We start from the raw sequence: 22,386 nt of genomic DNA, 5'->3' as shown, positions 1-22,386 counted from the left end.
TTGAACAATTCAAAGTTTTGATCTGACAGCTCACTGCAATATGTTTTTTTTATATCACAGAGGGATTTTTAACCTACTTTTGAAGCCATTGAGCACCACCCGGCTGGGATGGTAGAATCCTCTCCTGCACTGGCACTTGTACTTGTCCAACACAAATCCATGGCCGACGATGGGAGTGCACTGGGAGAAAAAAAGACAGGTGGATATTGAAAAACAAAATCAGTGTTCACCGATTTTGGTTGTAAATAGAATATCACAGGAGTTAGTTACATGAGGGCAAAAGTGAGAAGCAGAAATGGAAATTCCGTGAAAGTGAAACAACAGGATGGAGGGGGATGACCGGGTGACTAAGCCAATGCTTTGTTTTGCTTCTTCAATCCAAAAGCAAGTGGGTGTAAAGTGATGACATTCTCTCTGGTATTTAGGATTTCAGAAGCAGAATTAAATATAGGACACAACAATAAAATCTGTATGAAACAAAAGCTGTGAAATTAGATATTACATTGTAATAAGTCTATTACAAAATGTAATATTTTATTGTTTATTAAATTGAATAATTGAGGCTCTTCATTCTTTTCTGAAATTGCATTGGCCAAATACGAGACAATACTCTGTAGAGTAATAAAATATAATTGTTAGTTGCAGCTCTGCAGCAATAAAGACAGCCAATTATGTCATCAAGAAATGCAAATGAACCACAATGTACGTCAACAAAGCATGAGGTCTAAATTATAGTCGCTGCAAAGACATCAACGGTGTGTTTATAGTTTTCTTCACACATTCATTCATATTTTTTGCATTTCTTTTTACTGAAATCAAAGAATTTGAATGTTATGCAGGGTCTCAGTGCTGTAGTTAGAACAGACATTACAAACTGACGTAAGTACAGTCCTATGTGTTTTCACTTCCGGCCGATGATTACGCTCCCCCACCAGACCCCTGCTGTGGTCCCAGTTAATGAACTTGTTTCAATCATGTTATTGAGTCTCCTCCATCGTTTACATGCTCCTCTGCAGTGTGAAGCAGAAGACGCTCCAGTTATAAACATGCGTGGTGTCAGGGGAAATCACAGGGCTTTGCCAAGTAACAGGGAAACTAATTAATATCTAAATTAAGAATTAAGGGTTGTTGGCAGAATTTAGGCGTGTCTGCATAATTCCAGTTTGCATTGATAACTGCAAGAGTTCTATGGGCTTACACACCATCTGGAGCTAAATACACACTCACACACAGGCACCGTGTGCATTCTGCACACTCATCTAAAGGCAAACGTCCCCGTACTTAAATAAAGCTGCAATAAATTTGACATGAATGTTGATAAATAGTGCATTGCATCGCATGCTTACAATAGAAACGGTATATCTTCTCTGGGACGGCTGCTGGAGAACAGCAGGACTACATTTATGCCTCATCAATCTGTGACAGTCTCTGGTCTTTATATGTTTCTGATTTTCAAATCAGAGCCCCTGCTGAAGGAATGGACATTTTGGGAAATAAGCGTATTCACGAAAAATCGATACCATTCTCATGTTTGTGCGCTAAGTATGGAGCTACAGCGATTAGCTTAGTGTAGCATAAAGACTGGAGGGGAAAGTAACAGCTAGCCAGACTCAGGCTCAGCTCAGTAATGAACAACTTGTCATTTTAACATTTAAACACAACCAAATACATTACTGCAGAGGTGTATTCATGCTTAGATAAACTACATTCTTTCAGCCTCCAGCTACACTAATGTTCACGCAGTTCACAACACGCAGTTACCATTATTTTGACTGAGCAACAATTCAGTGTATGTATGTATTTATTCTTCACATGTGTTTTACTTTAAAGCTAAAGCTTCTTGCTGAACGTCTGCACAGATCAGCTTTTTTTCAAAGCTGACAAACAGCCCCAAATCTCTAAACTGGGAAGCAGCAACAGGAGGGATGAGCTGCCTATAGGGGATAAATGTCTGAACTGAAGTGCAAATGGTTGACAGAATAAACATACAGTTCTGATGAATGTTTCCACTGTGGGAAGAGTGTACTAGCTTCTTTCTTCATAAGAAAGACCATGTATCCTGATTTACGTTTTACATTCTCTTACAGCCATTGTGAAGCTAGTGCTGCACCGTAGTTCTGTAAAGTTTATTTATAAGAAATGGATTATTTGCGCCATAATCAGCCACAAGACAAGAGTACACATTTGAGAGAATTTTGAAGTACGGTTTTGAAATATGTGTTGCATTTCCCTGACTGAAAACACCAAATACAAACCAATACAGCATTGTAAGCTTCCTGGACAACAGTTACAGCTTAATTCTTTCCATCACCTTTTACTGCGTTTCAGTATTATTTCTCTCATTCTCCCTAGAGAGGCAAAGAACAGTCACAATATTCACGCAAACGAAGTAGATTTTCTATGACTGATGCAGATTTTTGTGAATTTTGGAAATTATTACATCTATCTTCTTATTATAAATGTTGATTTTTGGACAACTCTCTGGAGTTATTTAAAATGCTAAAATCACACGTCAGAAACAACGCAGCCGCCACTGGAATTCTATTCCAGAAATAGTGTAATACAAATAATATTAGTGTAGCCTAATCTTTATGTGCAACTGTGCAGAAAAACAGAATTAACCGAACAAATAGACGAAGAAAAGAAGAAGCAGCATTCAACTGTGGATTTAGAACTGGAACGTCAACGCTACGAATGAAGCTTCGAACTAAGCGGTACAGCCATAGAAAAAATATCCTATAGGTGAAAGTCTTTCCTGGATGTCATCACTTCCACCCTCATTTCTTGGACAAAATCCATTATGGATGTTAATAATTGCAACGAGTCTTTCATCTTGGGCTGACAGATCAGAAGCTCCTCCTCCTCCAATTGTTCCCTCATTTTTTTTCTGGTCTGTTATTCTTGGTTTCTCACGCCATTTCTTTTCTTTCTTTTACCTGAGCCTCAGGGGACACAACATTCACCACCTCGCAGCCCGAGCCTTTTCTTATTTCCTGTGCCTTTTCTGCCTTTCACCTTGGAAATCATTTAAAAAATGTCTACATTTCTTCAACAGTTATTTTTTTTATTAAGGGCTATAGCTTCTCTCTTTTACAACAACTTCACTGCTTCCTCCATGATAAACCTCTAGGTGACAGTAATTCATTATGTAGATAAATGGGGATATGGCAATATGCTGATTATAATTAGCAGCCTGTCAGTTGAGAATGATTCTGATTCACGAACATACGCACAGTGGTAAGAACTACATTGGCCGGTGTGCACATGTCTTGAATCCGACGGTAATTTTGCATGTGCAATTATTTTGTGCGCAAAGTAAGAACATTTCACACATATTAGTGAATGAGGTCCTTTTCGTAGAAAGACCTCTCTCTCCACACGAGACATGAATAGAAATTAGTCATGAATAGAAATTAAAGAGCAAAATTCCAAGCTGCCACAATAGTGAGTGCACATAGTCTGAAGACAGCTGGACACCCACACAATGGTAGGTGCTTAGCTTCTCATAGCCGGGTTGATAAATGGCTCTCTCCTGCAGGCAGATGAGTCATGTTTTGTGTCTTGGGGTTTTTTAAGTTAAAGTACAATCTGCATACAAAACATGAATTGGAACCCAGCAAACAATTAAAAAGAAAAACCAAGCCACAGCAAGCTGCAGCTCATCTACTGCTGGAGCAAATGTGTGTGTATTCTCTCTCAGGAGATAAGCATACCTGTAAAGTCTAAAAAAAAACACAGGAAGGGGGCATTTATTTGAACTAGAGTCTGCTCGTTCCTTATTTTTTCAAACAAGGAATAAGGGTTTTTGCCAGGATGTTTCTACCTCTCTGAGTGAAGGAGCAGGTTGCGAGCCGAGGACTCAGCCTCCCATAGGGCCCCAAACACAATTGAAGTCCAACTTTTAAACAGAAAAGATAAGAGACATGGATGGATGGATGGATAGATAGAGCATGCATGCATACATAAAAAGCAAAAGTACTGTATGGCAAATTGAGAAAACTGCCCAACCACAACCAACCACACACAAACACAAACGTACCGTATCTTCTGCTTACTCCAAAGGAAGTGGATACTCATTAAGATATGACATACCCAGGGACAGTGAGGTGGGCAAGGATGAAATATGATGCTTATTTTAGACTGTTATTGGGCTCTGTGCATCCGAATCATTGCAATTATTAAACCTGTCTGCACTATCACGGCGGAGGCATTTTTAGTTCCCAAGTGCATTTTAAAGCTCAGCGAATAAGTGTGGAAGAAATAAGTGCACATTACTATAACATCCCCATTCATTTCAACCTTGTCTGAGGCGAGTAACATTATTTCCAACCTACCTAGTTTTTATACATCTCTCAGAACTAGTTCAAGTGCAGGAATGCGGGAAACATGCATGTCACACAGAAGATTGACAAGAAGCATCAAAACTAGATTAATGCCACATAATACTCCTGACCTGCCTCACTAGCACACCGCTCGATATGTCGTCTATCACCAGCGCTGCTTTCTCCAGCAAATTACACACAATCATGTAGTAACACACACACACACACACACCTAAAGGCAGGGGGTTTAGCTGTGCCACGGCCGGCCTCACTTTTCCTCAGCCACCATGAAAGGGCTATGAAACGCTCGTTTGACGTGTCTCAGTTTGATGGATCACCTTCATCAGACCGCAGGCTGAAAGTGAAAAAGTATTTTATAATTGCACCTTACTTTGGATGCAGTGGGAGCTTCTAATTCCACTTTTTTTTCCCAACGCTTGGCTGGCAGGGTTCAAGGTTGCGTTGTCAATCACAGAAAGTGCAAAAGACTTATCTTTTAAGAAGGACAGCCTGAGGAGAGGATGTTTTATTACAGAGTCCAGACCTGATCCTTCACTTTCTTAAAACACGTATAGTTTTATCAATGGCACTTCATTATTAAGACTTTAATTATTTTTCCGCATGGTGCCAAAGACGGATATTGAGCAACCAGTCATGTCAACATTGATTTCACTGCGGTTCAGGTTTTTAATCGTTGTAATCTGATCGTTGTACTGGATGAATGTGCTGGTATTCATATGTTGATGTGCATGTGCTTGTAGATTTGACCGTATAACTGTTAGCGTGATAGAGACTACGTAATGGTGTTACATGTAAGTGAATGTAGTTAGTGTCTGGTGATTGTTCTGCGTGTGCCTCCCCAGAGACTGCAGTAAATTAGCTAGTAGCTAAATCTGGCATAAATCATCTCTTCTTATTGTGAGATTAATGTTCGGTTCTTGTTTAATACAGACTAATAATAATTAAAATGCTTATTTTGAGGGGAAAGAATCCTTAGCATACAATAATAATGGGGTTGTAAATGTAAATAATTTGTGAAGGTTTATGCAGCAGTGGTGTTATGATATTTAGCGAACTCTAAGCATTAAAAAACTAAACACCGGTGCCCTACTTTACTGAAACTGAGCGCAAACACAAGAAAGTAAAAATGCTCACTGAAAACTCAACTGAAGAGCGATTTTGTTTCATTCATTTAACTTGAAATTGTGTTTGTTAAGCCAATTTTATGTTTGTAAGAGGAGCTTATTTTGTGTTGTGTTGTGATTCGGTGGTGTGTCTATTGGCTGCATTGCATTGTATTCTTATGAGGCTGCTCTCAATTGCCGCTTTTGGACTTTTATATGTATAAACGATGAATGTTGTCGATAAGTGATGGGTCTGTTGTTGCTCTTTCATTCCAAAGGACAGACTAATGCTTAAATTATACTGCATATTTTTTTATTGTAATACAATTCAAGTCTATTGTAGCTCAGTTTGAAATATCTCCACTTTCTCCAGGATTAATACCAACTACCAATTAGACCCAGCTGTTTAAGATGACTTTCCCCTTGAAAAAGTGTGTGAATTAAACTCTATAAAATTCAACTTTACAATTACGAAATATTAAATCCACAATCACATAAATCCCAGTGAGCGCATGCTCATCTGTACAAAACCACAGGTTTTAGCAGCGCCCGCAGCACAACACCACATAACAATATCTCTTGATACCATCACGCAAAGTGTAAAACATACTTCACATGCAGACTGAAGCGTTAAACCTTAAAATGAATTATCTGTAACTTTCACATTGAGGCCCCTCATGTTTGGACTGCAGTCTGCTGTTTCAGGTTTCTCGCCGTACAATTTGATAAAAAGCTGTGAACATAACACCAAGATGGCAGTTGGCAGGAGAGGAAAAGAGGGAGGGAGAGAGAGAGATAGAGAGGGAGCACTCTGCGTCCCTCCGAGATCTATAAATACACTAAAAAGCATTAAACCCTAAAAGCATTACAATCACTCCGTCCCCTGGGTATGGGATCTGCCTGCTGCTGTTTCACAAGACTACCAACCACTGCAACAGTGGATGTCTGAGGAGAGGAGACCTTGGACTTAAGCCTGTCTGGTATTTCTCCAGCAATTTAAGAGGCAAATACTGCGATATAGTATGGCCGCTTATTGATTGGTGGCTTGTCGTCGGTTACAGTGCTGTGACTCGAGATAGAGTCACCAGCTGAGTGCTGCAATCTTAGAGGACATTATCTGAGGGAATAATGGGATTGTGAACTCAGGAATTCAGGGCTCTGATATAAAGTTAAAGAGGAAAAACATTCAAAATGTCACTGCTGATTGGCTGTGGAGCCTTAAAGATATATGACAGCAGTGAAATGCAAGTCTCACTTGGAGTTTTAAGACTTCTGAGATGAACGCTCAGTATCCCCACACAGACATCTGGGTGGGTGGTCCCCAGCTCCCTACGTGGACTCGATTGGGAGGCCTCATTCAATTAAGATCCAACTGCTCTTGCCGACTTGACAAGCTCTTACACTTCTGGTTGTGACAGACGCTGAGCTGCAGGCAACAGATTAGAGAGTGAATGGTGTTTCTCTGTGGAGGATGAATCTTCCCAGACGACTGTCCCTCTCTGCTGTCACTCATCCCTCCCTCCCTGTCTCATCCTGCTCTGCATCCTTCTGCTCTCCTTCCTCACTTCATGCTACAATGCATGCGTCATCAGCCTAATTAAAGATCAAAGAAGGAATATGTTTGACGGAAAACACTACAAAGTATATGCACTGGCTACCTTCAGCTTTGTTAAAAAGAAAAACAAATCATGAATCTAATCTATGTGGTGTTTTATTGATATACTTATAATGGCATACTGCTAACTAGAAAGCGGGCATGAGAAGGCCACTCCAGCAATTTAGTCATTTTAGTAGCACATTTAAAGTGAGTTGGGGCAATTGTAAGAGTTTAAGAAAGAGTTCAGCAACAGAGGTCAAGATGTTTTGGGTCCTGGTTTGTGTTAAGAAAAAAAAAATCCCCAAACTTCATTAATAGACCGACTCCAGCACCAGTTTTAATATACAGTGTAATGAGCCAACTTCACTGATTTAGGAAGCCTTTTCAGAGAGACATCTGGACGCCCAAGCAATACAGCCCAAAACAACATCTATCGGTCCATCTATAATCTTGAACAGCAGTCTAGTCCATCGCGTTGTACAGTTCTGAATGCCGGTTGAAAACAAAAGCTGATGTGAAAAAGATTGATGCATTCCACAATAAATGCCTGGGAAGGCTACATGGTGCCTTCTGATTCAACAACATCACAGCCTTGGAATTATACAGAAAATCAAAAGCAAGAACATCGTCAAATAAATAAGGCAAGAGTTACTTGTCATGGCTGGGCTTTGTGCTCCGAATGGAGGCAGATTGCATCCCAAAGTGTGCACTTAACTGGACAACAGGCAAAGAGAAACCTGGAAGAATATAAATAACCTGGTGCAGAACTGTTGGAATATGTTGCCAGGGATAGGGAACAATGGAGCTGGCTTTATGTCCCAAAATGTAACTTGACAGCACTTTTTAATTAAACCCTCCCTGCCATCTCTATCGAACTTAATGCCCCTAGCTTGTAACCCCGGCTTTCTGTGGAAACTATGAGACTCCAAGTTTTTGTTTTAGTAGTTATGCCTATGAATATACATATACTGATTTGGATGTGCTAAATTGGTGGATGTGAAAAATTCTCCATATAATTCCATACATCCCACTCAAACGGGTGTTTTTCCTAGAATCACCCTCATTGTTGTTCATGCAGCAGCGGAGCACTGTCACGTTCTTTACAGGCTAGTAATGCAATTAATAAATACACGAAACGTGATTTTATGATAAATGAAAATATCACTATCAAATATAAGTGAAGTTTTAGTCTGTAAACTTTGAGCTATTCACAAACACTAAGAATCCTGAGACATTTACCTGCAATATTTGTCTCCCCGAGGAATGGAACGATATTGCAAAATTCCCTTTTTAATAAAAAAAATGTCACCGTCAGTGCACCTGTATTGACAAGATCAAAAAGTTAAACTATGTGTGGTCTTGTATTATTGATGGATGTGGTTTTCATATTAACAAAGGTGCAGCAATACATTTCTCGTCAGCAAATAGTGCTACACGGCTTTCATCTGGACTGTGTGTTCAGTGTGTCTAACATCTTAATGTACAGTACAAGAACAAATACGCAATGACCAAGAATTATCACATACACCTTTTGTGTGATACCAGACACCTTAGAGTGGCGTCCGTGTTTTGCACAAGTGGGCCCATTTGGAAAGAACCCCCTTTGTGTCACAGTCGTGGTGTATAGGATCACTTCAGATGGCAATAGGCTTTAATGGATACGATACTGTATGTAAATTCACAAGAATTTGTGCTCTTCTATGTGTATTCCCTGCAGCGCCCTGAAGAGAAAAGTCATTTTCACAGCTGTATACTAAAGCTCGCTTCATACATTTGAGAGTGTATTTACCTACGTTTGACCTTTTCTTTTTAAAAGCAGCTTTGAATATTAACACTTATGGTCTCTTTGATGATGAAAAGGAAAAATACTTAAACACACACACGCATTGCCAATTGGTATACAGATGCAGTAAGTGTTGCAACACTTTAACCCAGCTTTAGTTGTAGAGCTTCAAACTCCCCGAGGAGAGACGGAGAGCCTGTGGCAGAACAAAACAGAAAGAGGAGAGCGAAACAGGAAATGACAGAGCAGAACTGGTTATTTTATGTCTCTTCTGCTCCTCAAGTCACTCTAGCCTGCTAGAGATAAGGCAGGTAAAAAACAAGTCGTGCGAGTGTCTACTTTCCTGACAAATACAGAATGACATATCTAAGAAGAAACCCAAAATCCAGCATATTCTTTCAACCAAACCATCCATTACTGCTAACATTCTGCACAGGCTTGTGCTGTCTCATTCAGTTGGATATCCCTCTCCTTACATGCAGTATTTAGACTGACTTTAAGACTTTTGAAGCTTAAATCCTCTTCTTTCTCCGCAATGTGCCAGAGACGATAAGGATTGCAAAAAGACACACAGTAAGGCAGAGACAAATATTTAATTTATGTCCCTTTTTTCACCCCATACAGCCTGAGACTGCACAGCCTGGTTTCTTGCAGTGGGGCAGAGCAGGGTCACATATGTGCAGTTAATTAATTTTTTAGAATAGAAGGACTCGCATCACTGTCAACAGTAGCTGAGCGGAAGCTGGAAATAATGGTTGCTTTCTAAAGGTTTTTGCTGCAGCCTTTAAAGCAGTAGAAGAATACTTCTCAATTATAGCTTGGTCAGTTCACATGATGATTTACTGTGTCAAACAGGCAGAACATGTAGACAGACGGATGGATAATTTCTGACATGTCTTTCTGCCCTCGGAGGAGAAGTTAATTAGCTTCAAGAAAACGGAGACACAGAGAGAGCAGTGAGGGCAATGGAGAAGGCTAAATGAAAAGCAAAAGAGTGAAACAGAGATGAGAAGGGAGTGATAGCCAAAGATAGAGAGAGATATTTGGCGGAGTGTGAATAGCCATGGAAACAGGAAATGTAGCTGATTGAGGAGAGAAAGCGTGAGGAGAGACAGAGAGGGTAACCCTCCTTGGCTGTCACAGCAGTTTAAACTCATTAGCAGAGCTCTGCGTTTTAAGCCCGTTATCTCCAGCGGCACGTTTCACAGGACGGGTGAAGAAAACACACACACACACAGACATATGTATTACATTTAAAAAGCACACACAAAGAAAAAGAAAACATTTAAACCTACTCAGATGCATCACGTCACAAATCACCAACACTAATCATTCTTATTCTCACCGTACTCATCTAATTATATAAGCAATGGCTCCTTATGTAAGCTGCTTCTTCTACGACTGACTATCCATAATGCATGAAGTCTTGTATTTGGTTCATGGTGACACATCCTACCTTCCTCCACAGCCTCGCTGTATCCGGGCAGACCAAGAAGAAGAAGAAGAAGAAGAAGAAGAAGAAGAAGAAGAAGAAGAAGAAGAAGAAGAAGAAGAAGAAGAAGCTCATGTAGCTGGGCAAAAGGATGCTCATCTGTAGCAAATTAAAACCAAAACTGTTTTGTGTATATTCTTGGTTGTAATACCTAATTATTTTTTCAATTAACCTAAGTTCACTTAAGAACTTAAAGATGCACTAATCACAAAGATAAGTATCTCCTAACTCTGATGTCCTCTCAGCTCTGGAGAGGCAACATCAACATCTGAGAACTGTAAACATGGGAAAAATACCCATTATTCCCACTGGGAGCCTTCACGTGTTATTCCAACATGAATAGCTGCTTTGGTAGAGTTTTTTTTTTTTGGAGGGGGGGGGGGGGGGTTAAACAAGTGAAACAAGATACAAACAGTGTATAGTTCCCTGAATGAATTGCATTCGCGTTAATAATGGATTTGACTCACTACATGTTTGTTGACACTTACATAGTTCTTTGGCTGATTGGGAGATATTGTATCTGTTGGAAATGTAATAAGGGTGTGTTCCATTTGAACTGGAAAGTCGGAATTTCTGAGTTCAGAGTTGAACATTTCAACTTGAACGCTGCGGTGTATTGCTAACATGGCTGGAGCAAAGCCCATCAACTTTCCGAATTGTTGTACTAGAACGGGTTCGGGTCAACTTGAGTGTGACCTATAGGAGGCTATCATAAGGAATATTTACCTCTTGTCTGGTCATAATAACATTTTATACAACATAACAAACTCAGAGGTTCTTGTTAACAGACATATTTAGCAACTAATGCTAGCTGTTTAATGTAGTGGAGCTATGAGCAAGCGTGAATATTCAACTTACATTTGTCATGTGGTCAGAGACACGACTCCAGATAAATGCTGATGTGGCTACATGTTTGATGGATCTTTAAATAAGTAACTGTTTGCTAACAGTTTTGATGCATTCTGCTTGTTAAGTTGCCCCCAAGTGGCCAAAGGTTTTTTTTTTTTTATAATTGCATGTTTAAAAATGATCTGAAACAACTTGTGAATAAAAATGTGTCTCATTGAAGTGAGACATACAGTTTGGGGGATGAATTGCCAGACATTACGAAACCTCCTCAGGTTTCACTAAACTGCCTTCACAGCAAATCAGAGGACACAGAATTCTCCATCATGCAGAATAGACAAAGTTGAAAAACTGCAGAGTTAACATAAAAGTCGTTCAGTTACAGATTAAGCCATTAGGCCTACATCTTAGCAACAACGAGATGTGTAGCATTGTGGTAATACTCTGGACTGTCACATTACTAGAGTCTGTCTCGGTATTATCTTTCTCTCTGAGACAGAGCCTCGGGGTGTGTTTGTTCTCAGTGGGGAAAGCAATGAGCCTCACACTGACATTCCACAGCCCATTTCCCCAAAAAATGTATTTATCAAGATTTAGGAAAGCTTTTTAATAGGGACTCTGGGACAAAAGGCAATTCTTACTTGGTCTGTGAGAACAAGCCAAAAAAAAACTTTGTCTTTTCATTAAAGTATTTTCTAAATGTTGCATTGTGTGTGGTGCACTGGGATGGGATACATTTTGGTATCCAAATCATGTTTTACTGAAAGCTTTTGACTGCACTGTTTTGAGACTTTGATTTGAACAAGAAAAATGGAGGTAAAGTCTCAAAAGTACTACACCAACATGTGGGTGTTGCACTGGCAGAACAACAGCAATAAGCAATTGATAACATCAAGATGGAAGAATCTGGGAAAATAAATGAAAAGAGATAATATTGAGAGGGAAATACCACAAAAGTAGAAACGACAGGGGGGAAGACATAAACAAGACCTTGAACATTTCACATCCTAAATTTAAAACAAAATCTAAATATTACACCCTACTGTGATCATAAGCGAAACTGCTTGTTGTTTTTGAAGAAAACTCTTGATGACGTCTCCTTCTATAACTGTGCTGATTCTCACCTCTCTTTATAGAACAGGGATTTAAGTGACAGTCTGGAGATATTACAGAAGCTCAACTATTGGATGGATTGCCATAGAATCCGGTACAGACATGCATGGTCCCCAGAGGATGAATTGTAATGACTTAAATGATCCCCTGACTTTTTTCACATCCAGCCACATTAAGATTGATATTTTTGGTAATGAGTGAAATGTCTTAAAAACTATTGGATGGATTGTCATGAAATCCGGTACACACATTCATGCCAAAAAACGTCCAAACATGAACATGTTAGCATCGTTATTGTGAGCATGTTAGCATGCTGGTGTTACCATTTCACACAAAGTACAGCTGCTGGCATGGCTATAGACTCTTAATCTTGGTGTTTTATAGCTTTATAATGCAAAAGCTCCAATACAAATGTGTAACCTCTGTTGAACTGCCCTCTGTTTAAAATCCTTACACATGCAGTGGACAGCTGGAATACATCTAAATTCATCCTGCAAGAAAAATATAATTCCTATTGTTGATTTTAGGGCTGTCCTCCACCAAAGAAATTGTTAGTCAACTAACACTTATATGAGTTTGATGACTAATTTAATAGACAAATCTGTAAAACTGAGTTTCTCCACAAAGAATCTCACAAAAGCACCACTTTAAATCTTGTGTTGACCAGAGATATGCTCATTAGTTTCTTGAACATAATTAATTCGGCATGAAAAAGCATGAATCGACTAAAGGAATCTTAGTCGCCTAAGACCAAAACAACCAATTAGTCGACTAATCGCCTAAATAATGAATCCATCGAAGGAAAAGATTGATGGCATTGTTAGAAACAGATTGATTTTATTGGTCAATACTTGTCCCCTCTAACAAAACTTGTAATCTTTCAAAGTTTCAATTCTGCTGTTTTCTTAATTATTGCTTCCTACATTTGAAACAAGTAACACTGCTGATTCAAGATGGCACTGAATCATTGACTGCCGCTTTGCCAAATATGGTGTGTGAAGTAGAATCAGACGAGGAGAGTAATGAGTGGTAAGCTCTCTAATGATCCTCTGAATATCTCCTCTAATAGTGTTTCATGTTCAGGTTTAATTTTATCTACAGAACATAAGCAGTTTAAATGTTTGCACAGAGAGTAGAAGGAAAAACGTATGCACATACTGTACACAAAAATGTACATATAGTAACAACTAAAATACATAAACTTGCATACACACACACACACACACACACACACACACACACACACACACACACACACACACACACACACACACACACACACACACACACACACACACAGGAGACACCTTGGATAAGTCCATGAAAGTAGTCTTAGATGGACTGGTTAGAAGGGCCCTAATAACTAAAAGGCTGGGTCTGCTCACCACTGTGATTACAATAGAAAGACACCACACACACACACACATCTGCACACAAACACATATCTGAACAGCAGATATAATTCTATAATCGGCGCCATTCTGATTTTTTTTCAGACAGTGGCCATGAGAGAGTTGCTTATGACAATGGAACAATACAGAGGAAACATCAAAACAGATCTAGACAAACATGGAGACATGTTTCCTCTTTAGTTTCCCCCCATGACAAACCGAGTGCGGTTGAGGCACACAGACAAAGAGCATGGTCAATTATTCACCACATCTTGCAGCAATCCATTACACTGCATATATAATACATCATATGGCCAGCGACATGCCACGCAAGCCTTAACAGCTACTCAGCCCTGGTGGAGTGAGAGAGGCTTCATGCAATACATCACATAACACTAATGCATTGGCACTGACATGAGCGAGGCAATGAACGCACAGCCAAGCCCACACAAACACACACACACACACACACACACACACACACACACACACACACAAACAGCACACAGGAGCTCTAATAGATACAAACATGATGTATGGCTGCTGCCAGTTCCATCACAGCGGTCACACAGGTATCAGCGCTATACCATGGAGAAGACACTCTCACACACATATCACCATCACCAACCCTCATCATCACAGACAAGCACACTGCAGCCCACTCACTGATGTCTACAGACACACTATTGTCTAGGGTTTTGTCTTTTTACACAATTTACCATGCGATGACGAGTGACGTTTTAGCCATGCTAGCATTGTGGCTCTATCAATGGCATCTATCTATCATTATACCGCTTCGGTCCAGACTGTATATATATATATATATATATATAAATATATATTAGTGCTGGGCAACCATTACAATTTTTAATCGCATGATTGTTTTGCGATTAATCGCATTGTTATGCGCAAAATCCAATAACGAATTCAAAAGTAGTGTATTGCGCACTTTTATTTTAAAAGTACTGCTATATGAACAAAAGTGCAATAAAATTTGGTTTGCAAACACTTTAAACAAATAAGGTGCTTTTTAACAGCAGTATTCTCTTTACACAGTAGCAGTTAAAAAACAGTTATGATTCTGATAATAGATATTCAGCCGGTGTTCACAACTTTATTTTCATGTGTGTAAGAGATGCAATTTGAAATATACACCTTGAAAACTGCAAACCTACATCATGTTTTTTCCCTTTTTTTTATGTTTGTTAAATTCTCAGTCGCGATAGCTAAATGATATGCTTATTATACATATTCCAAACAAAAACACTATAAAAACTAAAAAAAAATAATTTAAATGAATCATTGCTTTTTTTGGTATTTTGGTCAGACACATATGCAACGCTGAATACCGTAATATTTGTGGTATTTGTTATAAATGTACGTTGGTACATAGAGGGTGATAGGAAGCTGTACCAGGAGGGACTTAGGACCCAGGGGAATGTAGGTGAAGGAAACAGGAAGAGACGGAAGAGATGCCACACAAACAGCTGTTCACCGCTTGCTGCAGCCATTCGGCAAATAACTGAAAAACTAAAGATATTCCCATCAACCTCAACTCTATTTGTTATTTATTGCTAAGCCAATGCTAGCATGCTAACATGCTAAACGCCAGCATGTTAGCATTGTCATTGTGAGCATGTCAGCATACTTGCATTTGTATGTACTTACAGTAAGTAGGCTAAATCAAGGACACTTTATAATAAGGAAAATGTTTGTGGAAATGGTGAAAAACACCTCCTTAAAGTCTTTACTCTTTGATATTACACAGCTGTTGATCATCTTTTTCACTTGATGCACATTTGAATGCTGTGATCGCAGTGTTTGGTTGCATTTTTTCAGACAAAATGGTGTATGGTTGAACATATGGTTGAATGTAACAGTGAAATACACTAACTTCACTTACAGCACACCAGCATGACAACATAGACAAGCGACAAAAGACTGTTATTGCTGAGCAGACTCACTTCCATGCTAGTGAGATTACAGCGGTGAGTCCCAGCGAACCAGCCACTGTTGGAGCACTGGTCAATGTCCACATCCTGCAGGTTCACATCCACACGAACCACACCCCTGCCAGAGAGAAAGTAGGGAGGAAAGAGGGAGGAAATAAGGAGAATGGGAAGGATTGATGAGTAGAGTTAGAGGAAATAGTGAGAAAATCCCAAAAGAAAGAAGCCGGTACAAAGATAGAGAGAAGATATAGTGGAATCACAGAGATGTTACGAAAGAGGGAAGAGAGAAGATGAAGGAAATGATAAGGAGTAAAAATTGTAATTATAAAAATGATTAGATTGGGTTATAGTTAAGGAAACAAATGGGAGGGGGAAAGGTGACACAATAGTATGAGGTTAGGCAAATTGGTGTGAGGGAGAGGAGGGAGGAGGAAATGGAGGCAGAGAAAACCAGAATAAAAGAGAACACAATTATAAAGAATGAAAGAGTGGCACTCAGGGGAAGTAAGGTCAATGGTGGGCGAAGCAGGGAAAGGGAGGGTGGTAATAGAGAGGAATGAATGAAATAGATTGAAAGTGGGAAATAAAGTAAGAGTGATGGAGGTGAAACACAGAGAGAGGAAGATAAAGAAAAAAGGAAACAGAAGCAATGTTGAAATTTCAATAAACACTAGCACAACAACTATATGCTCCCCAACGGCAGACATTAGAAATGCACTAAGAGATATATAAAGGTTGTATTGTTTTGGTCCACAAAGGACACACTGAAAGAAATCTGCGTCTCTAGCTTTCCCCTTGCTTTTTTGAAAAAAAAGGAAAGTTTACTCACATGAAAAATAGAATAAATTAATTCTTGAACCTCTTCTAATACGATATGCTGAACAACAGTACTGATTTAACAAAATATGCTTCATCAAGTCCTCAATAAACAATATTTGTATGTTGTTAGGTTATGGATGTGGGGAGATGTGTAACGATCGTTGTCCAAGGAGCTGTCTCTAGAGCTGTCCTAATATTTGCACCAGCTGGCGTAAATCTCTCTGTAAACGCCAGGCTGTTTTCAGTGAAGGGGCTCCGATAAACCCACTGAACTCAATCAGCCAAAAAACAAAGGTACCGACTAACCGGTGAGCATAGTTGAGCAGCTATAGAGCCGGATATTTTACTCAGGAGTTGGTGGAGACCGCAGACTCCAAATTGAATAACATTGTTGCCATCTGCTTTATAACCTTATAACCCATTCATGAAGAAAGGAATGCAGGGCTTTAGCGTTAGACTGCAATATTTTAGTTTGGTGTTACTTATAAACTGGCAACTGAGTGCAATTACCTGAAACAGCAGTGCATTGTCGTTTACAGCAGTTATTGGGGACTATTTTCAGCCGCAGATAAATTCACATTCAGCGTGTATTACAGTGATGTTTGTTCTCATTATTCATTGAAATGAAGGAATATGTTACCCAGTGAAACAGCGTAGCTCATTTATTTACTTGTAATAGTTTTTGCAAAACGATGGAGCTCCAAAGCTTTATCAGACTTTGGATACACAGGCAAGACTTTTTAGAAAAATCTATTTACTGTTGGTTTGTGTGTTTTCATTGGATTTGGACCAGACATATTCTTTGAGATATTGATTTAGTTAAGTTTATCTGGGGCCAGTGCAAATAGTTCTGGAAGTAGCTTGTCCTTGTTTTGTGTCTCAATGTAAACTTCTAAAGACAGCAACTGGACGTGTGTTCTCTACTGTTCAGCAACACTGCAGACTGCAGCTGTTTTGCCACCGAAGGTGAGAAAGATTCTCACGTTTCCTCTCTGCTGGGAGACCCAAACATGTCTGCAGGACGTTGGCACAGTTCAAGACTCGTATACTGCTGGCCCATGCAGCCGTGAGCCATCACAAATCCATACTGCAAAGTGAATACGTTTAAATATTGCTCAGGGATGTTTCTGGAATGCAGCAATATAGAGGATAACTACCTAAGATTTAAACCAGTGGCGCTACGTTTAAGCTGTTTTCATTATAGTCTACCTAATGTGCATCGCCAAGCCCAGTTCACCTCTCTCTCTCTCTCTCTCTCTCTTCTTTCTCTTACACACACATACCCACATGAAAAGCATTCTTTGTCTTCTTTGATTTACATTCTCCGATACCCATTTCTTCCACCGTCGTACAAGCTGAACATTCACATTCACTCCCTCATCTTTCTGTCTCCTCTCCGGTTTTCGGTGGATGGGTCTGACACCCGTTACTTCCATCTGCCTGCTGGGAAGTGGAACAAACAAGCATGGAGAGAGGCTTTGGCCACCAGCTCTCCTCAAGTACACAATCCGACAGAAAGAGAGGGAGGCAAACGGGTTGACACCGGAGTGACAAAAAAATGTTGAGCTTTACAAATCAAACCTACAGCCAAGTTCGATTCTATTTTTAGTCTGTCGTTGTTTTACATAATCTTTAAGATTGTTAAAATGTATTAATTTGATTGTAAATCTACAAAACAAATATCATTAGTCACTCAGTTTTCTTCCAAAACTGTCCCCAGCATTAGCTTCATGTGCTCTCTTTTGTGCTGTTCCTGTGCAGTCTGACCAGCAGAGGTTGGGTCTTCATATGGTGAAATTAGTTTCTTCTATCTATTGTTGTTCTGACTTACAGGAAATGGTACTTGTTCCCCCTTTAAGTAGGGATGCACCAATCTGACTTTTTAAGTCCCGGTACAACATCTGGGCTCAGTGTTAATTAATAAGCTGTATGCCTTAATGTGTGGAAGTTAATGGGATCATTCTTTTATGCAGGGCAACATTAGGGCTTGACTTAAACATTGCTTCCCTAACTTTGTAAATCAAAAAGTAAAAATGTATACATCTTCATTGATATACATTTTGGGAAATGTTATTTCAGTCTTGCACCAGCAAATTGGTAAAAAACAATCTTCAAAATTCATTAATTTCTTCAGCCTGATGCTTCTGGAGGTGCTTGATTTAGTTAGTTGTGTAATGTTTTGCAGCGTTAATGCCACCCATCGAAGAATTGGCTTTGCAGATATTGCAAGTAGCCGGTAGAATTTGAAGTGTAAACTACTTCCAAACAACATATTTGTTGTTATCTCCCTCAGCTATGCAGTCTATCAGCTTGCTGCTGGTGAATGACGTAGTACGAGCACATGTGTAATCAGGCGTACACACAGAATTGAATTTAATCGATTGGGCCCATTGTCTCTGATATCCAATCCAGCTATTTGGCTCAGTGTGGGCCCGTAATCCAATGTCAGTATCGGATCAGTGCATCCTTACTTTAAAGCCAGCTGCAAACCTATATTCTGACAGCTGGTCAGAAAAAAAAAATCACCTCTAACAGTGCTACTGAACGTAAAGAGTGTCCTGCTGTGTCTCAAGGCAGTCTAGTCCCCGCTCCCTACTTCATGATTCTGTACATTTTGATTCGGTTTGCAAAAACAAATAAGCTCTGTTCTGTAGTGCGAAAGCTGCTCCCAAAACTAATTGCACTGGCCACAGACTGAGTTTTGAATTTGGCCTTTGAAGGACAGAGAGAACGGGAAAAAAAGATGAGAAAGAGGTTGCTTTGAGGTAGAGAGCAGCAGACACAGTGGAACTGACTCCATCATCTACACTAGCTTATGCTCTGTTCAGAGCCAACCAGCTTTCTATTTTTAGAAATGTCCTCACAGCACTGAGATGAGTGGCAGAAGTCATAGAAAGTTGCAGACCACAACCCACTTTATAAGAAGTAGAGTGAGAAGGAAAACAGCATGCATCCAGTTCAGTAGTGGATAGTTCTACTCAATTGGGGAGTGAATCTTTGTATGAGACACACTCTGGCCTTTACGTTCCCTCCTAACGTGGTTCCCTCTGCTGACATCATACCTTTTGCAGACCAAGTCAAAGACAAACTCATTGTCCACTTAATACATTTTTCTGGAGCTTTCAACGATTTGAAATGGTTATTATCAGCAGATACAATTTACTCGGCTGCCACCGAGATCGATCTGTTGACAGCTCAGCTCAGTGGCTGTTGTGATTTCATCAATTGCATCTTTAGGACTTTTCTCCTTGTTGCGCTTTAAGTTAGGCATGAACCATGGGCTAAAAGTGCTTTGGATGAAATTATAACAGCTGCGCTCGCATGTCAACGGATCCATCTCACAAAAAAGGAAAATGACACACGGGATTGGATGCACAAGTGTCTGACTTTTATTTTTCTGTCACAAATCATCGTCACTTGTAAAATGTCACTCATTTAAAATCCCTCTTGGCTGAGCTTGAATAGTCAATTGATGAATTATGAATTAATTCACTGAATTAATTTAATGAAACGTAACACTTAACTGACACAAGCAGATCTTCCATTTCTCTCAACTAAACATCCTCATTACTGCACGTTGATGGTTTCAGACAGACAATAAGTCATTTTTGGAGACAAATGGGGCGTCTCAGCCAGAAATATGTGAGCTGTGATGGCAAATAGAAACTGTATAAGACTCTTAACTCAAGTGAAGTGTCTCACTAAGCTAAAATGGAAGACCATGACGATTCTGATCAAACTGATTCTGTGGCTCCACAGTTACTACAACTGTAACCGCAGTACAACTCCCAAAAATGTCCAGAGCAGCTCCTGGCCAGATAACGAGCTCCATAACCCAAAAGGGTCAGTCCCTATGGCAGGTAGTGATGCAGCACTTTGCTCAGGGACACGTCGGATGCCTGCCAACCTAAGGCCCAAATCACGAGCGTGACACACTGCTGCGTGTGAACCACGAAGCAACATTTCAGTGTTTTGTCACCCACATTCATTTGTCCTATGTATTCTCTAGTGTTAGGGTATATTTTACTTAACATTTGCTGGTGCGTGTGTGTGTGTAGTAGAATAGTGGCTCCAAAGAAATTAAGAAAGTGGGGTTTTTGTGCACTAAATGATTTATGATGAGTAAATCACTGGACATCTTTGTGCGTGTGTGATACATCTCTAGACAGCTGTAAGGGTTTATTGCACCTGAAATTCAGAGTGGCATCATATTGCAGTGTCTTTCATCGTTAATGTCTTAATTGATCTTTTCAAGACGCTCTTTGTCCGGAGCCTTGAAATATGAGATCATTGGGTGATTGTATGCACCTAACACAAGCACACAGATGCCAGCTTTAAACACTTTACCACCAAATGCACTTTGTAAAGCTTGCAGTGTTCATTAGATGCTATAGGCTGCAGCAGTGGAGATGCACAGCTGCGCTTTGACAGGCGAGCATATTAAATGAGAAAGGTCTCCCTGTGTCTATGAAGCCTCTTTTAGACCATCTGTTTCTGGCATCAAGGCTGCAGATCATCATGATCCATATTTAAATTCACTCTCACAGAGCATTAATATGTGTGATACCTACTTCTGGTTGACTGTTGTAATGTTCTGAAAACCGTATGTGTAAAATGAACTTGCATGCATTTTTATGCATTTAGAAGACAAGAAGTGTTGTCACAAAACGTATCAAGCACAAACTGCATGTAGTTTCTCTCACTTTCTCACACACACAAACACCTCCTCTCACCTGAACTCAGGTGCAGAGTTGCTCTTCAGTCCATAGAAACCAGCGGACAAGGTGAGCAGCCAATAGGGCACAAACGCCCCATGTTCACACTCCAGGTACGGTGCCGACCACTTGATCTGGTTTTTGTCCAGAAGGTAACTTCCACTCTTGGTGCCGGATACCTCTTGGACTCTTCTGTGCATGTGTGGTCTCCTACCGTCCCTAAAGTCGTTGAACCAGTCGGACTCGGGGCTCCTGCTCCTCAGCTGACGGTGCGCAGAGCCGGACAAGTCCTGCAGCACCACCTCCTTCTCGGTTCTCGTCGCCTGGAGGAAAACGTTGGGGCCCGGCGTCGGCGCGTCCGCGTGGAAAGTCACCACCGCCCTGTGGATTTTGGGGTCCCCCTCGAGGATGCTCTGGACCAGCGCGTGGTACCAGTGGATGTCCCTCCGAGAGGTTTGCTCCCGGGACCTGTTGGCCTGCAGGATCATGTTCAGGAAGTTTGTGGCGTGCGCTACGGTATCCAGGATGCTGTGCAGGGAGTAGTGGGAGGCGACGTGCAGGCCGCCTCGCAGGCTGCTCAGCTCGTACCTCCGCGAGCAGTTGACCTGCCTCAGCGCCGAGGAGTCTCCGGTGTGCAGGAACGCGGTCACCACCCTCGGGAGGTCCTCCTCAATTTTGTGCGCCACCACCGCGCGCTCGGTGCCCGGTACCGAGTTGTAGGTCGGGTGGTGGGGCGGCTCTCTGTTGATGTTTTGGGTGCTGAAGATCGGTGGGTGCCTTTCTTCCCGCTCATTATCCGACCACTCCACATAACCGAAGTTTGATCCCAAAACGAGCCCCGTTTGCAGAAGCAGCGGAACGACCAGGAGTGCCATATCGATCCGTTTTACAGGCACAGAGAAGAAACCGTGGGCACTTGGCAAGATGTGGCGAGCATAACCAAAGCTACTCTATTTCTTCCACTGCTTCACGGTATTAGAAACACTTGAGGAAGCACACGCCAGAGAATGTCCTGATTTGCATACCCATGAATCAAGCTGAAACCGATGAAGCCTCTCCACTTCCCGTCCTGGGCATCTTTTATCCGCGATAACACGGACTTTTCCTCTCTTCTTCTCCGTTTTTAACAGTAGCACTATCTGATCCAAACACCCCCCAGCCTCATAACTCCTCAAAAAACAACAACTACACAAACCTTCTCATCAGCCCCGCAATCCATTCATGTGTAGCGA

At 40.6% G+C, this 22,386-nt stretch overlaps 1 protein-coding gene across 1 annotated transcript in view; it reads right to left on the bottom strand.

The window, feature by feature from the left end:
- The window catches only part of gpr158b (G protein-coupled receptor 158b), a gene marked incomplete at both ends in the record, with an annotated part of 52,304 nt that extends 30,275 nt beyond the window's left edge, over positions 1-22,029 (bottom strand). Inside the window, 3 exons of the mRNA XM_079172875.1 lie at positions 78-180; positions 15,633-15,738; positions 21,173-22,029. Of these exons, the coding sequence (XP_079029001.1) occupies positions 78-180; positions 15,633-15,738; positions 21,173-22,029 (1,066 nt within the window). The remainder of the gene's footprint in view (positions 1-77; positions 181-15,632; positions 15,739-21,172) is intronic.
- Positions 22,030-22,386: the final 357 nt, after the last annotated feature.

This window comes from Pholis gunnellus (genome assembly GCF_910591455.1).
Source record: "Pholis gunnellus genome assembly, chromosome: 14".
NCBI classification, from domain to species: Eukaryota; Metazoa; Chordata; class Actinopteri; order Perciformes; family Pholidae; genus Pholis; species Pholis gunnellus.
Note: the sequence above shows the minus strand (reverse complement) of the source record. Positions and strands in the feature narration are given on the sequence as shown.